This window comes from Ursus americanus, chromosome 3 (assembly GCF_024610735.1).
Source record: "Ursus americanus isolate L20-20 chromosome 3, mUrsAme1.1.p, whole genome shotgun sequence".
Taxonomy (NCBI): domain Eukaryota; kingdom Metazoa; phylum Chordata; class Mammalia; order Carnivora; family Ursidae; genus Ursus; species Ursus americanus.
The window spans coordinates 3,323,775-3,345,859 of NC_142129.1; the positions used below are offsets into that span (position 1 = coordinate 3,323,775).

At 57.2% G+C, this 22,085-nt stretch overlaps 1 protein-coding gene across 4 annotated transcripts in view; it reads right to left on the reverse strand.

Annotated features, from left to right (window-relative positions):
• Positions 1-11,378: 11,378 nt before the first annotated feature.
• DPP6 (dipeptidyl peptidase like 6) overlaps positions 11,379-22,085 on the reverse strand; it is an 889,057-nt gene continuing 878,350 nt past the window's right edge. For all 4 annotated transcript variants that reach the window (XM_045792245.2, XM_087860659.1, XM_045792244.2 and 1 more), the window contains exons 22-26: positions 18,001-18,112; positions 16,242-16,300; positions 15,356-15,428; positions 15,196-15,269; positions 11,379-13,176 (exon numbers count right to left, since the gene is read on the reverse strand). In XM_045792245.2, coding sequence (XP_045648201.1) covers positions 13,030-13,176; positions 15,196-15,269; positions 15,356-15,428; positions 16,242-16,300; positions 18,001-18,112 — 465 coding nt within the window. In that variant the 3' untranslated portion in view covers positions 11,379-13,029. The remainder of the gene's footprint in view (positions 13,177-15,195; positions 15,270-15,355; positions 15,429-16,241; positions 16,301-18,000; positions 18,113-22,085) is intronic.

Sequence of the window (22,085 nt, forward strand, 5' to 3'; positions counted from 1 at the left end):
GCCTCTCCGCCGCCTGCCAGCGCCCCCCGGCACCCGCGTGCCACTTACCGAAGCGCCTGCGGCCGGCGGGCGGGCTGCCCAGCGCTGTGCCTCTGCTGCCCTCTGCGGGCGGCGTCTGCGGGCGGCGTCCACGTGCGGCCCCCGCCGGCGGGGAGGGGCCTTGCTGGGCACCTGGGGCCGGGAGGGGCGGGGCGGGGGAGGGCGGGCTGCGGCTTCCGGGGGCGGGGCGGAGGGGGCTCGCCGCGGGGGCAGGGGTCGGCTGCGGGGGCGGGGTCTGTTGACTGAGCGGTCGGCGAGGTCCGGGCGGCTGCGGGGGCGGGGCTGGCTGGGAGAGCTGTGTCCCCCACTGCTGGGACCGGGACGAGGCCCTGGTCTTGCCCTCGGCGCACCTGCCACTGGACAGGCTTCCCAGGGCGTTCTCAAGGGGTGGGGGCTGGACGTGGCCCAGCGCCTGCCGGCGTGGCCGGAAGCAGGATTCGCACGACGAGGGGCTTGCACACGTTGACCGAGGGCGCGTTTCACGTGACCAGAGCCGCTTAGAGACCCTAGGCCGCCAAGCACATCGTCCACTGGCTGGCGCCCCAAAGTTCACGTGGCCTGTCCATGGCCACCGAGCTGTTTCCAGAACTTCTGACTTCCAGCGCCTGGAAACCTGTTTCCCAAAGACTTCAGGATGTAGTTAAACTGTTGAAATGCAAATTGTCAGGCCTTTTTGAGGCTCTTTTGGTTAAAATTTTAAACAAATCCTGGACATTCTGAACAATATTAGTTCCACTTTATGGACTGGTTACTGCAGGCTAAGCATGACTTGAGGAATTTCCACCCATTGCTCACATCGATGTTCCTCTGAGGGGCTGTGCTCCACCAGGAGAGGCGTTAGGCTCTGAGAGGTCAGGACCCTTGCCCCAGGATCTCGGGCAGCAGACACCTAAAGAGTAACGTCTCATGGGACTCCGAGCTTGTGTTCTGCACACCAGCCCCACCTCTCCGTCCTCTCCTCATTGGAGCTGTCCTTTCTGTGGGGCAGGTGCCTGGCCCTCGGGTCCAGACCCAGCGGCCATCCCAGCTCCCCGGGGAAGCAGCTCCCAGCATGCCAGGCGCAAGCAGCAATCCTGCTCACCGACCTCGGAACTGTTCAGCGGTCCTGGGAGGCGACAGAGGGCCTGTGAGTGAGTGTGGCACGGCCCTGCCACGAAGAGTCTGCAGCCTCCGAGAATCTTATGGGGATTTTACTTTCCACGGGTGGCAGGATACCTTGTTAAGCCAATTGTTGGGGGAGAAGATGGCTTTCTCGTGACAAACCAGGACTTCTTCAGGTGATGATGAAGAAAATGACTTCATTCCGGGGCACCTGGGTGGCTCAGCGGTTGAGCGTCTGCCTTCGGCTCGGGGCATGATCCCGGCGTTCTGGGATCGAGCCCCACATCAGGCTCCTCCGCTAGGAGCCTGCTTCTTCCTCTCCCACTTCCCCTGCTTGTGTTCCCTCTCTCGCTGGCTGTCTCTATCTCTGTCGAATAAATAAATAAAATCTTTAAAAAAAAAAAAGAAAAAGAAAATGACTTCATTCCGAGACATTTACTGTGTGTTCTCTCAGGGGACACCCACGAGAAATACCCCTTCACTATGACCAGCACACTGTCTGGTCTCCCCGGAGCACTGTGACAGACCCTGGGGTGGGCACTGACCATCCCCCCAGCACCAGAAGCTCGTCATCTGAGCCTCTGGGTAGAGCCATGGGTCTGCCCCCGAAACTGGCTCATCTTTGGGCAACTTGGGGTGGCTGTGCTGGGGGCAGGAAGGTGTTTGGGCAGGTTGGGGGGCTAAATCCGGTGAGGGCAGGTTGATCTAACCCTATGTTCCCACACGCCAGCGCTCACTCACCCCTCGTGTGTCTCAGGCATCAGGTCCTGAGCCGGCCAGACTGAGGTCCCCTGCAGAGACACCCAGTTCCCACTGGCCCCTGGCCGGCCTCGTGCTGGCCTCCACAGCCTGCTGGCTCCAGCTGTTGGGCCCGCGTCGTCTTGGAGCTGACGACCACGTGGGAGTTCACTTACAGAGATCTGCGCCCAGCAGCTCGGAGCACGGGCTGCTGTCCTCCTCCATCTACCGGAACCCACACCACCCACGACGAAAGTCAGGTTACAGGCACGTCCTGGGTCAGGAGATGTTGTGGCTGCTCGTGTCCCCTTGGCTTAGGTGACCAGAGTGGCTGTTCAGATTAAGGACCCGAGGTCATGCAGGCCATCCTGAGTGTTAGAAACGTTTCCCACCATTGTCTACAAGACAGGCCGCGGACGCAGGCTTTTAGAAACAGCTGCTTTGTCACGGGGCTAAGGTGCTACCTGAAGGCTCTGGCCTGGCCAGCCAGAGTGTGGACTTCCCGAATTCCCCCTGAGCCAGCCCTGCCCCACCTGACCTGGAATGCCGGGGGGCCCCAGGCCCTGATCCAGATACCCACAAACATCCTGTCCTGTCTGGAAGCCGGGAATGGCAGCCCTGCGGGGGCATCTCCCAGGGAGCAGGAGTAGAGGAGGAGCAGTGAGTCCTGGGGCTCAAGCTCCTGCATGTCCCCCTGTGCGTCCTGTGTCTGCACGTGGGAAGGCCCTGGGACCTGTGGAGGGCTCGGGTGGGGAGGACAGGTGGCAGGTGCAGCCCAGAACCTTGGCCCTTCCTGATACCAACGGCAGTGTCTCTGGAATTTCTCCTGCTCCCCGTGCTTTTCCACGGCCCCTTGTGCCTTCCAAAGTGCTTCAGGCACATTTTGCTGAATTTTCACAGCTGCCTGCTGCAGCCACCAAGACCACTGCCATTACCCTACTGTGCTGTGAAAAACGGGACCCAGAGAACTCGAGAGGCTTGGCAGGGATGCAAGGATGGGGCTGGATGGGCGGTGGCGCAGAGGGCCCAGCTTCCCTGTCCCCACTCCAGCACGACACTGCTGAGCCCGGGGAAGACCAACTTTGCTGGCGTTCACATGAAGCACGGAGGGGGTGACCTGCGGGCCAGGAAGGAAGTGGCCGGAGAGATGACCGGTGCTTCCTGATTCACGCCAGACTTGCCGAGCACTCTATCCCCAGCTCGGTGGTTGGAGACCGTGGCGGCGGCTCTCGGAGTTGGTCCGGATTTGGTTTTTGCTTTAGGGAAGAAAAGTGCCAAAAAGGGATTTGTACCAGGTGATAGATTCACAAGCAGGTGCCTTCAGTCGTCCTCGGTGCTAGCGAGTGTGTGGGACTCAGGCCCTCTGCCCCGCCGACCTGACGTTGCTGGTGTCCGGTCGGGTTCAGTCTGACCTTCTGGGTGTCGGACGCTCAGGAAGCTGTAGGGCAGATCACTGCACTCAGAGACTGGTGGCCACGCTGGGGACGCATACATCCGGGGAGGAGTCTTCTTGGCAAGCCGACATCTCTCCAGCCCGGGGACACACCGGTTCCTCTCTTGCTCCTGCCCCTCGATGCTTGGGAAGGCCCCACGGCAGGGCCCAGGCCTGAGTGTGCAGGTGCCTCCCTGGCCCCAAAGGGTGCTGCCCACAGGGGAGCAAAGAGGCAAAGGCCACCAACCCCGTGTCAAGGCCACTTTGCTGTTTGTTGGCAGGGGGTCACGTCTGGTGGTCATCGCCCTTCATCCCTGTGACGATCTTGGCTAGGCGGGACCGCAAGTAGATTTCCTGTGTTAAGGAAAATGGGTGAGTAAAGCACCACACGTATCACATTCCTGGCTACTTGTCAGTCGTCCCCCTGTGTCCGGGGCGTGGCTTGGGGAGCCCCTGACGGCTGCAGAACAAGGCAGGAGGGCCTCCGGTCTTCCCTTTCCTCGGGGAGAACTATTGAAAACTGTTTTTGGGGCACAAGGAGGTTTTAGTCTGGCCAGAGAAATCAAACCAACTACCAAGCATTTCGTGGGCAAAACGAGCACCGTTACTTGCTGCTGTCACGGAGAGCTGGAGGGGAGATGCCGCAGGCCCAGAGCGGGAGGCCACGCCGAGCGGGACTGCATTTCTCCGGCTGTGTCCGGTTCCCGCCGGCAGTCAGATTCGCATCACTGGGTGCGCAGACCCAATTGTGTGAGGTCGAGCCCGCGTTCCTGCTTGACCTTAAGGTCATCAAGGCCTTCAGTTTCACGTGTGAGCCCCTGAGCGGCGTGGGAGAGGATGCCCAGGGCTGGAGGGAGAGCGGTGGCCACAGGCCTCTTGCACTGCCTGGCACCCTGCTGAGACCTGCCGGAATTGTGGGAGCACCTCGATTTTCCTGCTCCTGCCTGCAGTTCTGTGGACTGTGGGAGTTCTCCTTTCAGCAGGCGGCCGCCGTGTCTTAGGACCAGCTCAAGATCCGTGGGCCAGTGAGCCGTTCAGACAGATGGCTTCCTTGTGGGTTAGGGGCTCAGTGATGAGTGTGTGGGATTGTGTGGGCTGTGCATTGCCGTGTAACAAATGACCCACTATCGAGAAGTTAAAAGCAACACACATTTACCATGTGGGTTCTGAGGGGCAGGTGCGTGGCCGCAGCTTGGCTGGTTGGCTCTGGTTCAGGCTCCCAGCCCGGCTCCCAGCCCAGCAGCAGTCCACACGGGGCCACCACAGCCGGGGATCTGCTTCCAAGGCCCCTCCAGAGGCTCGCTCCTCTTCCTGCCCCTCGCCTCCATAGGGCGGCCTGCGTGTCCTCATGTGGCGGCTGAGTTCCCCAGAGTGTGATGAGAAGGGGGGAGTGAGAAGGGGAGAGACAGAGGGAGAGGGCAGGGAGAGAAGGGGAGGGCGCAGGTGGGGAGGGGAATCTTCGCTTTCCAGGTACAGGAGCCCCCCGCAGCCCCGCTGTAACTGATAGCGTCTGAGGACGTCACTGAGAGGCTGTGGACTGGTTCACCCCTGGAAGGTGGAAGAAACATTTGTGAGGTTTGGGCTAAAGCTCCAGGAGCTGTGGAGCCTTGTGACATTTATGGTGCGCGGTGTGCTGTGCACAGGCCAGCGCTCGCTTGCAGGCTGATCCCCTGCCGTCCACTCCTCCCCTGGGCCCCCGGCAGCCTGCTCCTGGCTCCTGAGCTCAGGACCACCTGTGCTCCCTCTGTCCTTCTTCCGCATCCCGCAGCGCTCAGCACCCCCTCCTCCCAGCCGCCCCTGCCCGCCTCCACCCCCCTCTGCTTTCCTTTATGGGCAGTTGCTCCCGGGCCCTGGACAGGACAGGATGCAGGAGAGGGAACTGTCCCTGTCCCCAGGGGGCTTGTTGGCTGCTGGCAAGATGTGGATTCTACCTGTGGAGGCTTCCCCCAGGCCACTGAAGAAACCATGGCCAGGAGGGAGTGGGGTTTTGAGAACGGGCCAGAACGTCTCCCAGTGCCAGCATCGTCTGGCCAGTCTCGAAGCCCATCCCGGTGACTCACCATGTTAGCTCCAGGTGAATGGTCCACGGCCGCTGAAGCTCACCAGTCCTAAATGAAAGCGTTGCAAGAAGGAATTTTGCACATCACCATCCGACTCCTTTTCCAGGGATGTCAGGTCGAGTCTCTGGAATTGGCAGCAGTGTTTACACCATGGGAATCAGCAAGCGCGGCAGATCAACCCTGGTAACGGTTTTCTTCCGGAGACGCGGCTTACCGGCACACCCCAGAGACGGCCATCTACGTCCAGCTCAGCGGGCTGTCGTCTTCCTTTGAGCACGCAAATAGCTCATTCAGCGAATCATCATTCTGACTTTTAGACAATAATAAGATTTCTGTAAAAATGGTTACTTAGAAACCATACATCTCTTTTTTTAAAAAGATTTTATTTATTTATTTGACAGAGCGCACGAGCAGGGAGAGCAGCAGAGGGCAGAGGGAGAAGCAGACTCCCCGCCGAGCAGGGAGCCCGACGCGGGGCTCCATCCCAGCACTCTGGGATCATGACCTGAGCCGAAGGCAGACGCTTAACCCACTGAGCCACCCAGGCGTCCCCGAAAACCGTACATCTCTTAACATAAACTGAATCATAAAACTCCAACAATCTTCTTGTGTTTAAAAGCAGAATTTGGAGACATTATTGGGTCTGTTTCTTTATTAGTCAATGGATTTGCTATATCTATATATCTATTTTAAAAATGCTCTCTCAGGACACCTGGGTGGCTCACTCAGTTAAGCATCTGCCTTTGGCTCAGGTCATGATCTCAGGGTCCTGGGACCGAGCCCCGAGTCAGGCTCCCTGCTCAGTGGAGAGTCTGCTTCTCCTTCTCCCTCTACCCCTCTCCTGCTCGCGCTCACTCTCAAATAAATAAAATCTTAAAAAAAAAAAAAAAGAATTTAAAAAAATGCCCTCTCACCCATCAGGAGTACTGGCAGTGAAATCTACTTGACCAAGTACAATAGCTACCCCAAGTTCCCCTGGGGTCTCATGAATGGAAGTGATTTATATGTCACTGGCTTTTCCCACTGCCATCTTAATTTAGGACATTTGCCTTCTGAGAACACCCTCCCAAGTATGTCTGGGAGACAAACAGCCCAACACAGACGCCTGGGCACAGGGCTTCCGTGGAACTGGGTCAGATGCCCCCCCACCCCCGCCACCCCCTTGTATATGTTGCCATCCAGACTTCCGGGGCAGGGCCTCTCCTCTGAAGCCCTTTTCTACCCTGGTCTGGCCGTGGGGATCAGCAGACCCTAGGCAGCCAAGGTGGCCCCAGACCCCCTGGAGGGGTCACTGGGCTGACACCAGGTGGGTTCCCACTAAAGTGGGGAGAATACCCCCCACTTCCTGAGCTCCCCACCTGCCTCTCTCCCAGGAAATGGGGGGCCCATCAGCTCTGGATTGAGCTCCACTCAGAGTTAGAGACACCTGGTCACTTTCTCTCCAGGCACTGGGCAGAAGACCTCTCCTGTCTTCTCCTCCCAAAACAAACAGCCGGCCAGCCCAAGACCAAAACCGAATCTATTATTCAAATGCCTGGTGGTCACTACAAGCTGCGGGTCACCTGTGCCCGGACATGGCTAACCCCTGGCTTAGGGTCCAGTTAGAGCCCCCTTCGGAGGGGGAGCTCGGGGCTGATAGGGGCTTTATCCCCACACACTTGCCATCTCCCATATCCTGGGCTGCTGTCCACACCTCCCTGTTCCTTTTCTTTCCTGCTCTGCAAAATGTAGGTAAGAACAGAACATCACACAATGTTGGAGATTAATGTGTTAATTGTGTGAAATGCTCAGAATAGTGCCTGCAACATGGCAATCTTTCAATAAATGCTCATTATTATTACTAATGCGGCCCTTGCTCGTTTGGAGTGAATGGATATGCAGTCATCTGCCTTCGACCAGTCCCCAGACTTGGCTGTCCTGAAGGACCGGCTCTTACAGAAGCATTTTGCAGCACCGCTCAGAGCCGCGCTCACCGTGCAGCGTGGGAGCCACCTCGCGGACATGTGTCTGCTGGGCCGTCCAGATGGGAGAGGGGACGAGGGGACAGGGTGCTTACCGTGGTCTCTTAAGGCAGGATCGTGGGGGCGGCCACCTGGTACTTGCGTTCCGGGGGCCAGAAGTTAGTCATGTGCTCCCTCCGAGCTGCACAGGTGGCCGGAAGCGGTCTTTCTTTGCTCTGGATGTCCACTGGTCCAGCTAAGACTCGGGCTCCATTTCTAAGGAAGAGCGGGGACGAGAATGAGGGAGGATCGTGGCAAGTCTGTGTGGGGGTCTCCCACCAGGATGCTTCCCGCCACTTCTTGACCTCTCCCGATTGAGGCCTGGGACAGTGAGAAGCCAGGCAGGAGAGAGTCTGCCGCTTCTCCTGGGGATCCTTTGTGTCCCAGTTTATTCCATATTTAATGGGAAGGGGGAGTCAGGCAGGGGCACCCATGTGGCTCCCGGGACAGTCTGGAGAATGGAGGATGGTCAGGGTTGTGTTATCTGATGCTATGTAACAGACCACTGCAAGCTTAGTGTCTCAATGGGTAAAACTCACTTACCAGCTCTCAGTTTCCGAGGGTTGGGAGCTGGCAGTGGCCTGGCCGGCCGAGTCTGGCCCCCAGTGTCTGGAGGACTGAAGGGGCTGGAGGACTTCCTTCCAAGGTGGCGCCCTCACGTGTCTGAAGGGGTGTCCTGGGTGTCGGTGGGAGACCTCAGCTCCTCACCCTGTGGGCCTCTCGCTGGGGCTGCTTGAGCGTCCTCACGGCATGGCTGCCGGCTCCTGTGAGCGAGCCGTGTGATCCCAGAGATGGGCAGAAGCACAACCCCTTTAGTGGCCCAGGGTGGGGCCGTCCAGATGGGAGAGGGGACGAGGGGACAGGGTGCTTCTGTGGGAGGGGACAGCATGGCAGGAACACCAGCAGAAGCAGCCCCTTAGGGCTTCAAATCTAGCAAATGATATTGAATGAATCAAATAAACTGTCTGCAGCCATGATGCTCTCAACGTCCTCCAGGAGGAAAGCGAGGGAGGGCCTTGTGCAGCACGGCTGGGCCCCAGGATGAGGCAAGTGAGACCGTAGGGGTGTGAAGTCCGCGGGGACGCCCCTCTCAGGCTCTGGCAGCGGCAGGGCTATGGAATTCGCCCTTGGACATGGCGTGGCATCCCAACAGTCAGATCTAATTTCTCACTGGGCCGATGCTGGTCCCCAGGTGATGTGGGGCGCTGTCTGGAGACGTAGTTGATGGTCGTGCTGGGGGGACCAGCATGGTAAAGAGAGGGCAGTGAGCGGCTAAGCAGCCCCCTTGCACAGGACAGCCCCCACAAAAAGAATGATGCAGCCCCGAGTGTGCGAGGGGTTGAGAAACACTGCTGAAAACGGGGGGCATCCCGGTGAAGGCAGCTAGTGTGGGCGTGCAGCAGGCATGGAGTGCGGGAGCAGGCATGCAGGGGGAGGAGAGCCCAGCCCCGGGCTGGGCTGGCATGTCAAGGTTAGTCACGGGAGGTGAGTCTGCAAGATAAACTGGCGGCCCAGGATTGTAGGTGGTGTAAGTTATGGTTCTGGAGTTTGGACACTGGCCCGGAGGGAAAGGGAAACGTCTGTGACATAGTTGGTTCTGGTTCAAGAGGGGAGGGACTGGGGCGGAGAGACCCGTTGGAAGCTCATCAGAGCCTGAGCTGGGAAGGGAGTGGAGCAGACCTTTCTCCACTCTGGTCGGAAATGCCAGCTACCCAGCAGGCCCGTGTCTGTCATCAGAAACACTCATCCAGGGTCCTGGATATTCGAGCCTTAAGGGCCTCTGCTCAGGTTTTGCGGGATGAGAGGAAGGGCCTGCCCAGATGGAGCCACGGAATTCCACGTGGCGCTGTCAAGCCACGCGTGTGAGCGCGGGTGCCTCCGTGTCCTGGGGCCAGCGGTCACTTTACAAAGTGCTGTGATGGATTCTGACGGGCAAGTTCGAGGGTCACTGCTGTAGAGAGTGGGGCTGATTCGGGCCATTCTGTTTCCTTACGTGGCTCTGGATCCCAGCCTCGGAAACGAAACGATGTAAGTTCGATGACTTCATGGGACGCTGGTAAGTGGATTCAGTAGGGGACTTCCTGGAAGAGGCCCGAACGGAGCAGGATTGGATGCACCTGTGGGTTCGTTGTTTGCCCAGAGCCTAGACATCGACACCCATTTCCACCAAGTCTGGCTCCGTGTTGGCCAGAGGCCTGGGACCCCGAAGCCGGGGAGGCGGACAGCCCCAGAGGCACCCGGGAGGCCCGGACACCCGGCCTTCGGAGCAGATCCCTCAAGAAAACCCAGCGAGGGGAAGAGGGACACGGTGCTGCTGCTGCCTTCCCCTGGGTTTGGGGGCGGCACCCTCGACCCCCCCCCCCCCGGCTCTAGATCCCCTATCTGATGAGAGGCTGATGGTAAATGGCAGTTTTGTGGCTTGTGGTTTTCAGAAGGGCCCATCCAGACCCTCTGGGAAGCCCCACTCGGAGACAGTCTCCCTCCCCCACCTCTTCCGTCTCCCCCTCCCCATCCCTGTCGTCCCTCTCCCCTCCTTCCTCCCTCCTGGCCCCAGGGGCTCCACCTGGGCCTGGGCAACTCCTCTCCAACACCTACTTTCTGGGCAGGAAAATAAACACAGACCCCCTGCTAGGGACTGACTGGTCCTCCCCAAATTCCTATGTTGAAATCTTAGTCCCAGTGCGGTGGTGTTAGGAGATGGGGTGGTGGGGAGGTAATTAGGTTTAGATGAGGTCATGAGGGTGGGACCCCATGATGGGGTTAGTGCTCTTAGAAGAAGAGAGAGTGCCCCCCCCCCCCCCGCCTCGGCCGCTCCCTCTGTCCGTGAGGTCACGGGAGAGGGCAGCTGTCTATGAACCAGGAGGAGAGCTCTCACCAGGAACCCATCGGCCGGCGCCTCCATCTTGGACTCCCAGCCTCCAGAACCGGGAGAAATACATTCCTGTAGTTTAAGTCGCCAGCCTGTGGGATTCTGTTCTGGAAGCCTGAGCAGACACCCAAGGGAGAGCAAGCAGAGGCTGCTGGCTCAGAGCTGGCTGGCGCCCGGGCGTCAGCCGCCATCGCGTGTGCTCGGTGGGGACGCAGAGGCAGGCACGGCAGAGGGACAGCCTCACGGTGGAAAAGGGGGTCAGGTGAGCCCTGCCAGGAACGTGGGCGCGGGGACGCCAGGGCGGCTAACCGGAAGCAGGATCCTACAGGACCGGTCACGGGAGTGGATTTGGCTTTCCCCATTGGCCCGAAGTTGGAGGCGGGGGAAGCTAGGGCAGCTGGCCCTTAATCATCAGGTCCTGGCCAACTGGGGCTGCGGGCTGCGGGCTGCAGGCTGGGGGTCAGAGTTCTGTGTTTCTATACGATCTGGACATTCCTGTCTGCATATCCAGTCCCTCACCTGGCTTCCCGGGCTCTCCGGTGATTATCTTAAGATCTCAAACCGTGTGCTAATGGGGGAGGGCCAAGGGAGTCTCTGAAATGCCCATCTAGTCTCTGTGACACTGGGGTTTTAACCTGGGCTTCCAGAAGGCAATCAACCCTTCACGAAATCATTCTAGGACTGCTAGGTCAGGTGGGAGAGGGAGAGGTGTGCTTTCAGGCCAGTGGGGAGAGAGCCCCCACATGCACACCTCTGAGAACGTGGCAGCCCGTGTCCTGGGAGATGCCACCGAGGAATGCCTAACACATGGAGGTTTTTCTAGAGTTTGCTAGTGGGCAATAGCACAGTCTCAACTGAGAGCCAATTTTGCTCTTAGTGTTAGGGAATATCTCTGTCTTCACTCTTAAACCTGAAAGGCACAACTCAAACTCATTTTCTCTGGTTGATTCGGGACTTGGATCTGTCCTCCTTGCTATCGATACCCTGATGCCTGGGGTACAGTTTATTTGCCGCACACCAGTTGGCTCTTGGGGAAGTGCGTCCGTCTTGGGTAGGGCAAAATAAGTACCTTAGAAAACGTCAAGCCTTGCACACTTTCTGAGGAGGGGCGGTGGAGGATAAGCAAGAAAAGAGCTATCCGAGTGGTAAAATAATGTTTTATTCCATGGATGAACACACGCTACCATGCCACATTCTCACTTCCCCGCTGCCGGCTCTGTGGTCCGGCAAGCCCATCGACGTAGCGCCAGCACGGTCACCTAGCATTCCGAGCGGGTCCTGCTGCTCACGCGTTGGTCCTTTTCACACACGATGACGTCTTGCCTGAACAAATCCCGTGCGTGATGGAAGCCTTCCAACTGCGCTAACTGCAACCGACATCCAGAACTCTCGCGGATGAAACCCAAACCCCCAGACACCAAAAGCCACACGGACAAATCTGTGCTGACGGGCTGTCGAGGACCACCCAGCAGGACCCGAGGCTGGAGATGTCAGTCCTGACATTCAGGCTGTCGACAAGCTCCAAGGAAACAGCAGTGATGGGTGTGTCTCACACTCGCGCTCTGGGGAGCGGCATGCAGGCGACCCGTGAGAGCCGGTCAGGGGCAGCGCCGTCCGGTCTGTCTGTACAGCCACACGCAGTACGCACGGGGGCGCCGGCTCTGCATTCGGTCGGGGACGTCTTACACGGCGGCAGGCTGCCCGCACCCGGTGTGGAGGGCACCCAGCCGGCCCCAGGGCGGGAGGCGACGGCACACACCCACACGTCCCCTGAACACGCGACAGACCCGGGGGCGGAGTCAACGCTTTGTCTTTTCTCATTTTTTAACCAAATGTCATCGGAAAAGCCTTGACAACGCATCAAGGGGGAAAAGGACGGGCTTCGAGACATATGGAGATCATGTGAATCTAAGCCAAATCCTAATGCAGCTTTGGGGGAAAGAAGTTTTATTTATAATTTTTTTTTTTTTAGTGAATGGTATTGGATGTCTTTCCCTCAGTTTTTTGAAATATCTCCACAAAGTCTCAAGACAATCTTGAGGAGAGAGTAGTTAGTTACTTCTGATCTGTTTCTTTATCTAAACAAGTGCAAAGCCTACACATTGACCAAAGAACACAAAGCAAAACAAAGCCAAAAAAAACGAAGAAAGAGAGAAAGAAGGAAAGGAAGAAAGCAAGAAAGCAAGCAAGCACAGCAAAACAACCCCATGACCGGAGACAGTGTCAGGTAAAAACCATAGAAAAATACGAATTAATTCCAGAAGGTTAACCATTAGCATAGCTACAGTAATACTTTGTACAGCCCCTTAAAACGCCGACTCTCCTAATTACAGAAAGGAGCAAGCCACTCTATGAACAAGTACTGTTACAATAATTGTGCTATAGTTGTCTCCGTGGCGCGGTTCTATCGGACGGGGCGGGAGCTGCTGACGCGGGCGGGTCTTAACGCTACTGCTGGAGAGCCGGGATGCGAGGGCCAGTTGCTTCACTGCCGTCCGTCCTCCGCTCTGTTCCTTGGGGAGGGGCCGTGGGATGCACCAGTCACGCTGGGGCCGGGAGGAGGCGATGCTGGGGCGGCTCCAGGCGCGTGGGAGCCCTCGTGAGCGATGACACGTCTCGGCCTGGGAAGGAGCCGGTTTCCGAAGCAAAACCGCCTTTGGGACGCAAGACACACATGCTATGGGAGTCACACTTCCTGTGCCCGCCCCAGCCTCTGAGGGTGAGGGAGGCGGGGTCCCGGCTGCACACTGTTCTAGGAGGAGCCCCGTGGTGCTCAGGGCTGGCTCGAGGTCAGTCCTCCTCCTCCTCCTCTTTCGCTGTGGCTGTGGGGAGCTTGTCCTGGATCCGGAAGCATTCCACGAAGAAGTTGATGATGGATCGGTACAGGTGCTGGTGGAGGGAGGCACTGTGAAAGTAATGGCTTTCGTCCGGGTAGATCTGCGGGGAAGGCGGGGAGACGTTACTCACCGGCGGTGGCCCCCGGGGGCCTGGGGGTGCTCGTGCGACACGAATCCAGCACAGCCCAGACACCACGCACACACGCACGGCTCAATTTCAGTCTGGGAAATGAATTTCCTAAACCACTCCAGTGCCAGCGTCAGCATTTCCTTCTCTGGGATGCTCTGCCGGGCACGGTAGGCTCTCAAGGAGTTGGCAGACTAACCTGGAACGCTTTGTTCAACAGATTCTGTACAGTCTGGGCCTGCTGGTTCCGACTGGCAGCACGGCCGGATACACGCTCCCGGACCACAGAGGCTCCGGCCCAGGTCTCCAGGGACCAGACTTCCCAAAGACATGGGAAGAACTGTCCCTACAATCCTCACCTGCGTTTGGCTCACCCTGTGACCGTGGGCAGGTAACCTTCCCGAGCCTCAGTTTCCAGTTGTGCCAAGTGGAGATGATGATCATAACAGAACCCAGCTCATAAAGCTTTGTGAGGATTCACTGATGAGTAACAGGACTCAGGGACTGGGTGTAATGACACCCCCCGTCCCCTAGGGGTGCTGCACCATTTCCACACAAAGGTGCTGGCTCTGGCAGGGACTCAAAGCCAAGTCTAACTGACCTGGAAGCGCACGTCCCTTCCGTGATGCCAGGCTGCCCCCTGCATTTTGAATCCTGTCTTTCTGTATGTCTTTGGAGGATGGTCTTCACTCTTATTTTAGAGAATTTATTAATGATGGAATGGAGCTGTTATATAGACATTAAAATGTCTACAGCACAAAAGGACACGAGGTAGGATGTACATCTCTCCCTCTCTAGGTCCCCAGTCCCTATGTCCTTCCCTGGAGTTGATCACTGTTACAAGTTCACTGAGCAGCTGTGTAGACACGTGCTGTGCCTGTAGGCGTGGCACTGGGCTGGGGTCCCTTTCATTGTCTCAAGTGTGGTCTGCAATGCATCTTGCTCAAAATCTTGCTAATTTAGCTTGGTCTACACCTTGGGGAGTGATCCACATTAGCACGTGGAGATTTACCTTCTCACCTACCACGGCTGCATTGTGTGTCTAGAATATAGTTAACAATACCATTACAACTATCAACTTTACTGTGATCCGAACACTTGCAGAAGCAAGCACAAAGATCACATTAACCAGTCCTTCCTTCCCCATTCATCAGCACGCGGGCCAGACTCCCTGCAGGAAGCTCTCCCTGATGGCCCAGCCCATATGTGACCGTCCAAAAAGACAGTGACATGGGGGAGGCCAGGAGCGCAGGACGGAAGACCGGCTGCTGTCTGTGCCAAGGCTGGCGCTGAGGGACGGGTGCCCAGTGGGGGAAATCTCCCATTTATCGCTAGACCTAAGAAGACCATCGGAGTCATACGTGTTTTGCCAAAGGAATCCATGGTCAGGAAGGAAGTGGAAGATGTTTCTAGAAGCAGCATTGTGCATTGCAGGAAGGAGCCCAGACTTGAGCTGCGGGGTCAGTACTTGATGCTAGTGAAAACAAGGCTGTGAGTTTGTTTCGTGGGAAGGGTAGCCGTCTAACTGCTACTCAGCCACAGATGATTCTGGAACATTCTGTCAGAATTTAGTAAATGTGTGGTGCTATCCAGAGGGAGGCTGGTGGAGAAGGCTCAGGGCCTGCACATGTGAAGCCCCCCAACCCCGCCCCCGAATGCTGCTCTCGTCAACACTGGGACAACAGCCCCATCCTCAGCCTCGCTCTGGGGGCGTGGTGGCTGGCTTCCCTTGCTCGTGGCCCAGAGGTGGGGGTGGTGTGGTTCTAAAGGGCTCTGCGCACAGCTCGGGTGCACGGCCGAGGGATCCTCATCAACTACTAGAGAAAACCAGCGTGCGCTATTTGTCTGGCCTGATGCGCCCCTGCCCGCCTCTGACGGCCATCACACAGGTGTGTCTGCACAAGTGGGATGAACTGAATACAATCGGCTCTTTCTCCATGAGAAGGGTGTCTCTCTCCGAGCGTGGAGCAGGGAGATGTGCGAATACTGTACCTGCAAGCTGTAATTAGCCTTCCCCTTAATCAGTTGTGTAATGAGTTCTGCCGTGTGCTGGAAATGGATTTTTTCTGTTAAAAAAAAAAAGGAGGAAAGGACTGGTTAAACCCATAACTCCGTCCAGGGGGTGCTGTGAATTGGCGTCCTCGGTCCTTACCGTCCGCGGTGGCGTGAATGATCAGGAACTGCTGGTCCTCCAGCCCCGACACGCGAGGTGCCACCTTGGTCATCTGCACAGGCAGGGCAAGGGGACAGAGTTAGCGGGCCTCACCGCCGCCAGCAAGGTGCTCGTCCTGGACCCCTGGCTGAGAAGGTAGCTGGGGGGTCCTGGGGCCAGTCCCGGGAGAACTGGGGGCTTTCTGCGTGGGGGAAACACAGGGCGCATCTCAGCGCCTCAGCTGCCCTGCAGGAGCACCTGCGAGGAGGGGGAGGGGCTGGAAGAGAAGGGAGCACGGGATCCCTTCACCCGCTGCAGGTGGCCTCGGAGGGCCCTCACTTCAGCTGGTGCCCCTGGGAGAGGACTCCTGGCCGACGGTCCCGCGGTCCGTGCGTGGATTCTGGTTCTGAAGCCAGGCGCCCCCGGGCCCCCATGGCAGAAGTGTGCCCCCCCCACGGCCGGCTAAGAAACACCCCACGTGATACCCGCAGAGTCAGTTCAGTGGCTATGACAGAGCAGCTAGCATCAGAGGACTTTCTGTCACCCAATCAAGGGCTTATTTTCCCAAAGTGGAACCAGCCTTGGGGAAGGGGACTGGCAGTCATCCACGCCCCATGACTGTGGACCCTGGGACAGACCCTCCATGCATCCAAAGACTTTCCTAACTCCCCTCCTCGCCCCTCGGGTGCCAGAGAGGGAGACCGGACGGACCCGGGAGAGGCCCTGGTGCCTGCGGTTCACAGCCTGGGGGAAGGTCTTCTCAGAGTGAGTTTGATGGGGAGACAGAGAGCACAGTGGGCCCAGGGAGGGAGTGTGGGTCCCAGAGCTGGGCCAGCGGTCAGAGGGGTAGGACGATCTCAGGTAGGTGGGGGGTGCCCACACATACCTCATACGCTCTGTTGTCGAGTCCGTGGAGGCCCAAGTACCTCTCGGAAAACGCAGACGCTGGACAGAAGGAGAGGGAGGCAGAGTTACCGAGGCGCGTCGGTGCGCAGCCCCCAGCGCGGGGGGCACCCTGGGCACAGGGCTGGGGACGGTCTCTGCGCTCACTCGCAGGGCAAACGTTTGTTCTCAAACACCCCTCAACCTGCGAGTCTCTACCCAGGTAATCAGCGTGTTCAAATTGGCGGTTGGGTTTTAAGCAATATAGCAAAGCTTAACCAAGGGAAACCATGCATCTGAATCCTCAGTAAACAGAGTAACAGCCCCCTCTTCATTTCAACATATAGGAAAGACAACAAGTCCTAAAAAGCAGATTTTCATCAGCATTTGCTTTTTTTTTTTTTTTGGTAAAGGCTAGGCATGTCCCGTTCCAGCTGAAGCCCTGGCTCCAGGACCAGGTTCTGGGTGAGGACCTGGCATCTGCCCTGTCAGGAAAGTCAGGATGGAAGGAGTTCCAAATGCTTCTGCAAGTTGCAGGGACATCCCTCCTTCATTAAGGGGATGAGACAGGGGAGGATTTCCCTGTCTGGGGCACTGTGACCAATTAAGGAGTAGGATGGTACATTCATGTGCATTCAAATCAGGCGAATTTGAAAGAGCATGATTAAAAAAATTAAGAAATTCTCACTGAATTTAAAAAAGATGAAATACATTGCATGTCTTCCAGTGGGAAAACTAATTTTAAATTATTAAAATGTTGAACGAGGAGAGTTCTTATAGGACTGTAAGCTGAAGTTTGCATTAAAGTGCTTTGTAAAAATCCGTGTCTTTTGTGAGCGCTCTGGCTGCAGGACCACGAGGGCTGAGGGCTGCTGGACCCCTGGGGCCCGAGGTGCTGAGCTGGGGCACGGGGGCGGGTGCGGCCAGGGTACCCGCAGGTTTGGCAGACCAGCGACAAGAAGCCCACTCCATTTCTGATCCCATTAGTGCTGCTTCGTGCAGCGTGGCTGAGGCTAACAGCCTGGCCTCTCCACAGCCTCGACCCGAAATCGAGTTCTCAAAGCCCACAAGGAATACCTTGCCACCCATTTTTTTAAAAAAGCATGAATGTCACAAAATCACCCACATTGAGAGAAAAGGGGCCAGCTGACCAGGAGAACGTAGGGAGCCTCGCATCTCAAAGCGGTGACCAAAGAGCTATGGCAGGGCCTGGCAGAGGTCTGACTGTCACACCTGGGAGGCCTGCCCACCGTCCGGTCCCCACAGCCAGCCATCCTGACGCCCCGTCCCCGGCCTCTGACTCCTGCTCATTAGACAGGTAAGAGGCTGGCCAGGTGCCACCTGCACCGATGGGAGGAGGGCAGGGCGGGTGGAGGCAGAGCACTCCTTGGCTGCCAGGTCTCTACCCAATCGCCACCAAGTGGCACCCCCGCCCCCCGGCCACCCCAGCCCTCCCCACGGAACCCCTGCCCAAGCACCCCCAGGTCCCGGACACAGAGCCCGTGCAGGGCCCCTGCCCAGATTTTGGGGGCCGTGGGAACACAGGCCAGTGTCTAGCTCCAGGTCTCGTGTGTTGGGAATGTGACCCACAGGCATCGGTGGGTTGACCACTTTCATCTAACTAGTGACCAGAAACCCTCCCTCCCCTGCCCTGGCTTCTCTCCAGGTTCCTCGTTAGCTGCACGGCCCCGGTGGCGGCTTCCCCTCCACGGTGGGTGTGTGAGGGAGGCGTGGGCCCGGGTCTGGGGCGTCAAGGCCGTTACCGTAGAGCTTGAAGTCTGTGATTGGAGAGAGAGCAGAGCCACAGGTGAAAACCTGGCCCTGATTTTCACCCTTCGCAGGGAGGATGTAGGTGCTCAGGTACCCGCCATAGTCCTGCGCGAGAGAGAAGGGTAAGTGGGCGGAGCGTCAGTGACGCCCTCGTGAAAACAGCTCAGGTGTCAGATCGCCAGCTCAGCAGCTATCTTCACGTCGGCTCTATTAAGAGGTAAACAAGATGGAAGGTAAACACTGTCCCAACTAGAGACATGGGGTGCACGCCCCCCCTTGGGGCCTGGTGTCAGGTGACGTGCAGATGATGCATGAGGGCCGCCGCGGCCGCAGGCTAGGACGTGCCGCGTGCGTGTCGGGCTACCATCGAGCCCCTTCCAAGTCAGCGTTTCCCTGCAGTGCGTTTGCTGCCTTCCCATCTTCAGCAAAGCCAAACCACTTAAGGGGATTTTGAGGGAGGGCCGACAAGGAACTGCATCAAAGGGCTCGGGTACCAGTCTGCCAGGATGCCCGGCTCAGGGCCTGCAGAGACAGGCGTCCACGTGGGCGCTGGACACGGGCAACTCCTTCAAGTGCTCTAGTGCTCTTACCTCGGGGCTGACACGCAAGACCCCTACTTCAACCGGGGCCTTCCAGAGAGAGTACAACGGGACACTTATCTGGACGGGCACCTTCGAAGCTGCTTGGCTCAGATGTGCTCTGTTTCCCGAAAGAACCGAAGGGGACGGGACACAGATGGGAAGTTGTGATGAGCAAACATGGGAAGGGGTAGGAGCAAAGCTCACGGGAACCAGGTATGTTCTCCTGGGAGTATGGGGGCTGTTAAAGGTGCTGTGTGTGTGCTAGAGTATGTGTGTGCATCTGTGTGTCCTGGTGTGTGTGTGTGTGCTGGAGTGTGTGTGTGCATCTGTGTGTCCTGGTGTGTGTGTGTGTGCTGGAGTGTGTGTGTGCATCTGTGTGTCCTGGTGTGTGTGTGTGTGCTGGAGTGTGTGTGTGCATCTGTGTGTCCTGGTGTGTGTGTGTGTGCTGGAGTGTGTGTGTGCTAGAGTATGTGTGTGTGTGTGTGCTGGAGTGTGTGTGTCCTGGTGTGTGTGTGTGTGTGCTGGAGTGTGTGTGTGCTGGAGTGTGTGTGTGTGTGTGTGCTAGAGTATGTGTGTGCATCTGTGTGTCCTGGTGTGTGTGTGTGTGTGCTGGAGTGTGTGTGTGCTAGAGTATGTGTGTGTGTGTGCTGGAGTGTGTGTGTCCTGGTGTGTGTGTGTGTGTGCTGGAGTGTGTGTGTGCTGGAGTATGTGTGTGCATCTGTGTGTCCTGGTGTGTGTGTGTGTGCTGGAGTGTGTGTGTGCATCTGTGTGTCCTGGTGTGTGTGTGTGTGCTGGAGTGTGTGTGTGCATCTGTGTGTCCTGGTGTGTGTGTGTGTGTGCTGGAGTGTGTGTGTGCTAGAGTATGTGTGTGTGTGTGTGCTGGAGTGTGTGTGTCCTGGTGTGTGTGTGTGTGTGCTGGAGTGTGTGTGTGCTGGAGTGTGTGTGTGTGTGTGTGTGTGCTAGAGTATGTGTGTGCATCTGTGTGTCCTGGTGTGTGTGTGTGTGTGCTGGAGTGTGTGTGTGCTAGAGTATGTGTGTGTGTGTGCTGGAGTGTGTGTGTCCTGGTGTGTGTGTGTGTGTGCTGGAGTGTGTGTGTGCTGGAGTGTGTGTGTGTGTGCTGGAGTGTGTGTGTGCATCTGTGTGTCCTGGTGTGTGTGTGTGTGCTGGAGTGTGTGTGTGCTGGTGTGTGTGTGTGTGTGCTGGAGTGTGTGTGTGTGTGCTGGAGTGTGTGTGTGTGTGTGCTGGAGTGTGTGTGTGTGTGTGCTAGAGTGTGTGTGTGCATCTGTGTGTCCTGGTGTGTGTGTGTGTGTGCTGGAGTGTGTGTGTGTGTGCTAGAGTATGTGTGTGCATCTGTGTGTCCTGGTGTGTGTGTGTGTGTGCTGGAGTGTGTGTGTGCTGGTGTGTGTGTGTGTGTGCTGGAGTGTGTGTGTGTGTGCTGGAGTGTGTGTGTGTGTGTGTGCTAGAGTGTGTGTGTGCATCTGTGTGTCCTGGTGTGTGTGTGTGTGTGCTGGAGTGTGTGTGTGTGTGTGCTGGAGTGTGTGTGTGCTGGAGTGTGTGTGTGTGTGCTGGAGTGTGTGTGTGCTGGTGTGTGTGTGTGTGTGCTTGAGTGTGTGTGTGCATCTGTGTGTCCTGGTGTGTGTGTGTGTGCTGGAGTGTGTGTGTGTGTGCTGGAGTGTGTGTGTGCTGGAGTGTGTGTGTGTGTGTGCTGGAGTGTGTGTGTGTGCTGGTGTGTGTGTGTGTGTGCTAGAGTGTGTGTGTGCATCTGTGTGTCCTGGTGTGTGTGTGTGTGTGCTGGAGTGTGTGTGTGTGTGTGTTGGAGTGTGTGTGTGTGCTGGAGTGTGTGTGTGTGTGTGTGCTGAAGTGTATGCTGGAGTGTGTGTGCATGCATGTGTGTGTCCCGGGGTGTGTGTGTGCATATATGTGTGTAGGAATGTGTGTGTGTGCTGGAGTGTGTGTGCGTGTGTGGAGTGTGTGTGTGTGTGTGTGCTGGAGTGTGTGTGTGTGCATGTGTGTGTCCTGGTGTGTGTGTGTGCATATATGTGCGTGCGTGTGTGTCTGCTGGACTGTGTGTGTGTGTGTGTGCTGGAGTGTGTGTGTGTCCCGGGGTGTGTGTGTGTGCACATATGTGTATAGGAATGTGTGTGTGTGTGTGCTGGAGTGTGTGTGCGAGTGTGTGGAGTGTGTGTGTGTGTGCGTGTGTGTGTCCTGGTGTGTGTGTGTGCATATATGTGCGTGCGTGTGTGTCTGCTGGCCTGTGTGTGTGTGTGTGTGCTGGAGTGTGTGTGGTGCTGGACTGTGTGCGCATGTGTGTGCTGGGGTGGGAGGGTTGAGCGTGGGGAAGGCATACACCTGGTGGAGAATACGTGTGCAGCCCATGCCGTGCCGGCCTCACTGTGGAGTTAACTACTTAGAACCCATATGTTAGTTACATTATCATTTGATGCTGTTCCTTCCATAGAACATGGATATCTTATCTTGATCATAAAAGCATCTTTTTGGTTTCTAGTAGATAATTTTCATTGTCAGTGGAATCGGTACGTCCTTACACGTCATTCCGCCCCTTGTTTACAAAATAGCACTGACCGACACCACACGCTGGTGAGGCCAGGGACCGTGGGGCCGTCACTCACTGCTGGTGCGGACGCCAAATGGGGCGGCTGCTTAGCAGATCGCGTGGCGACTTCTTACAAAAACGAAACACACTCTTTCCCATATTGATCCAGCAGTCACCCTCCTTGGTATTTATTCAAAGGAGGTGAAAACTTGTCTGCACACAGAAACCTGTACCTGGAGGGTCATACGAGCTTTATTCGTAAATGCCCAAACTCGGAAGTGGGCGAGTGTACGTACCAGTGGCGAACGTGGCATGTCACTCAGTGCTGAGAACTAATGAGCTCTCGACTCTGAACAGGACCTTGAATGCATATTACGAGGTGAGAGAAGCCGGCCTGAAAAGGCTATGCATGTGTTTGAGGAGGGGTGAGCACTGACCAGACACAGGCCCAGGCTGAGGGTCCCTGCCTCGGTCCAGCAGTCCATCCTTCCCGTGTGGGTACAGATGGGGGATAAACACTGACACCCAAAGTCACACTTACGAATGATCCGACTGGCTCTGAGCCCCTCACAGGCAGCGAGTGGGTCTCCACCAGCAGGGACTGAGCCGCCGGGACTCTGCACCTACGCTCCGGTCTGTCCCTGAGCCTTGGAAAGAAGCCCCCGGGCCCTCGCCTCTGCCGCCTCACCTGTGGAGCTCCCCGGGGGTGTGGGAGGGCTCCAGGAGGCTGTCTGGGAGCATCACGTCTCATGTGTATACATCCCTCCACGAACGCTGGGCGTGGTGGTTCCGGAGGCGATGACATGAGGTAGTCCCAGGGTCACCTGTTCAGGCCTCCACCTGCCGTGAGGTCACTGCGAGGTGCCTCTGGAGGGCCTGTGCTCGGATCGTGCTCTTGGAGGGAAGATGGACCTGTGTCCATCCATCTGTGCCTCGCTCCCTT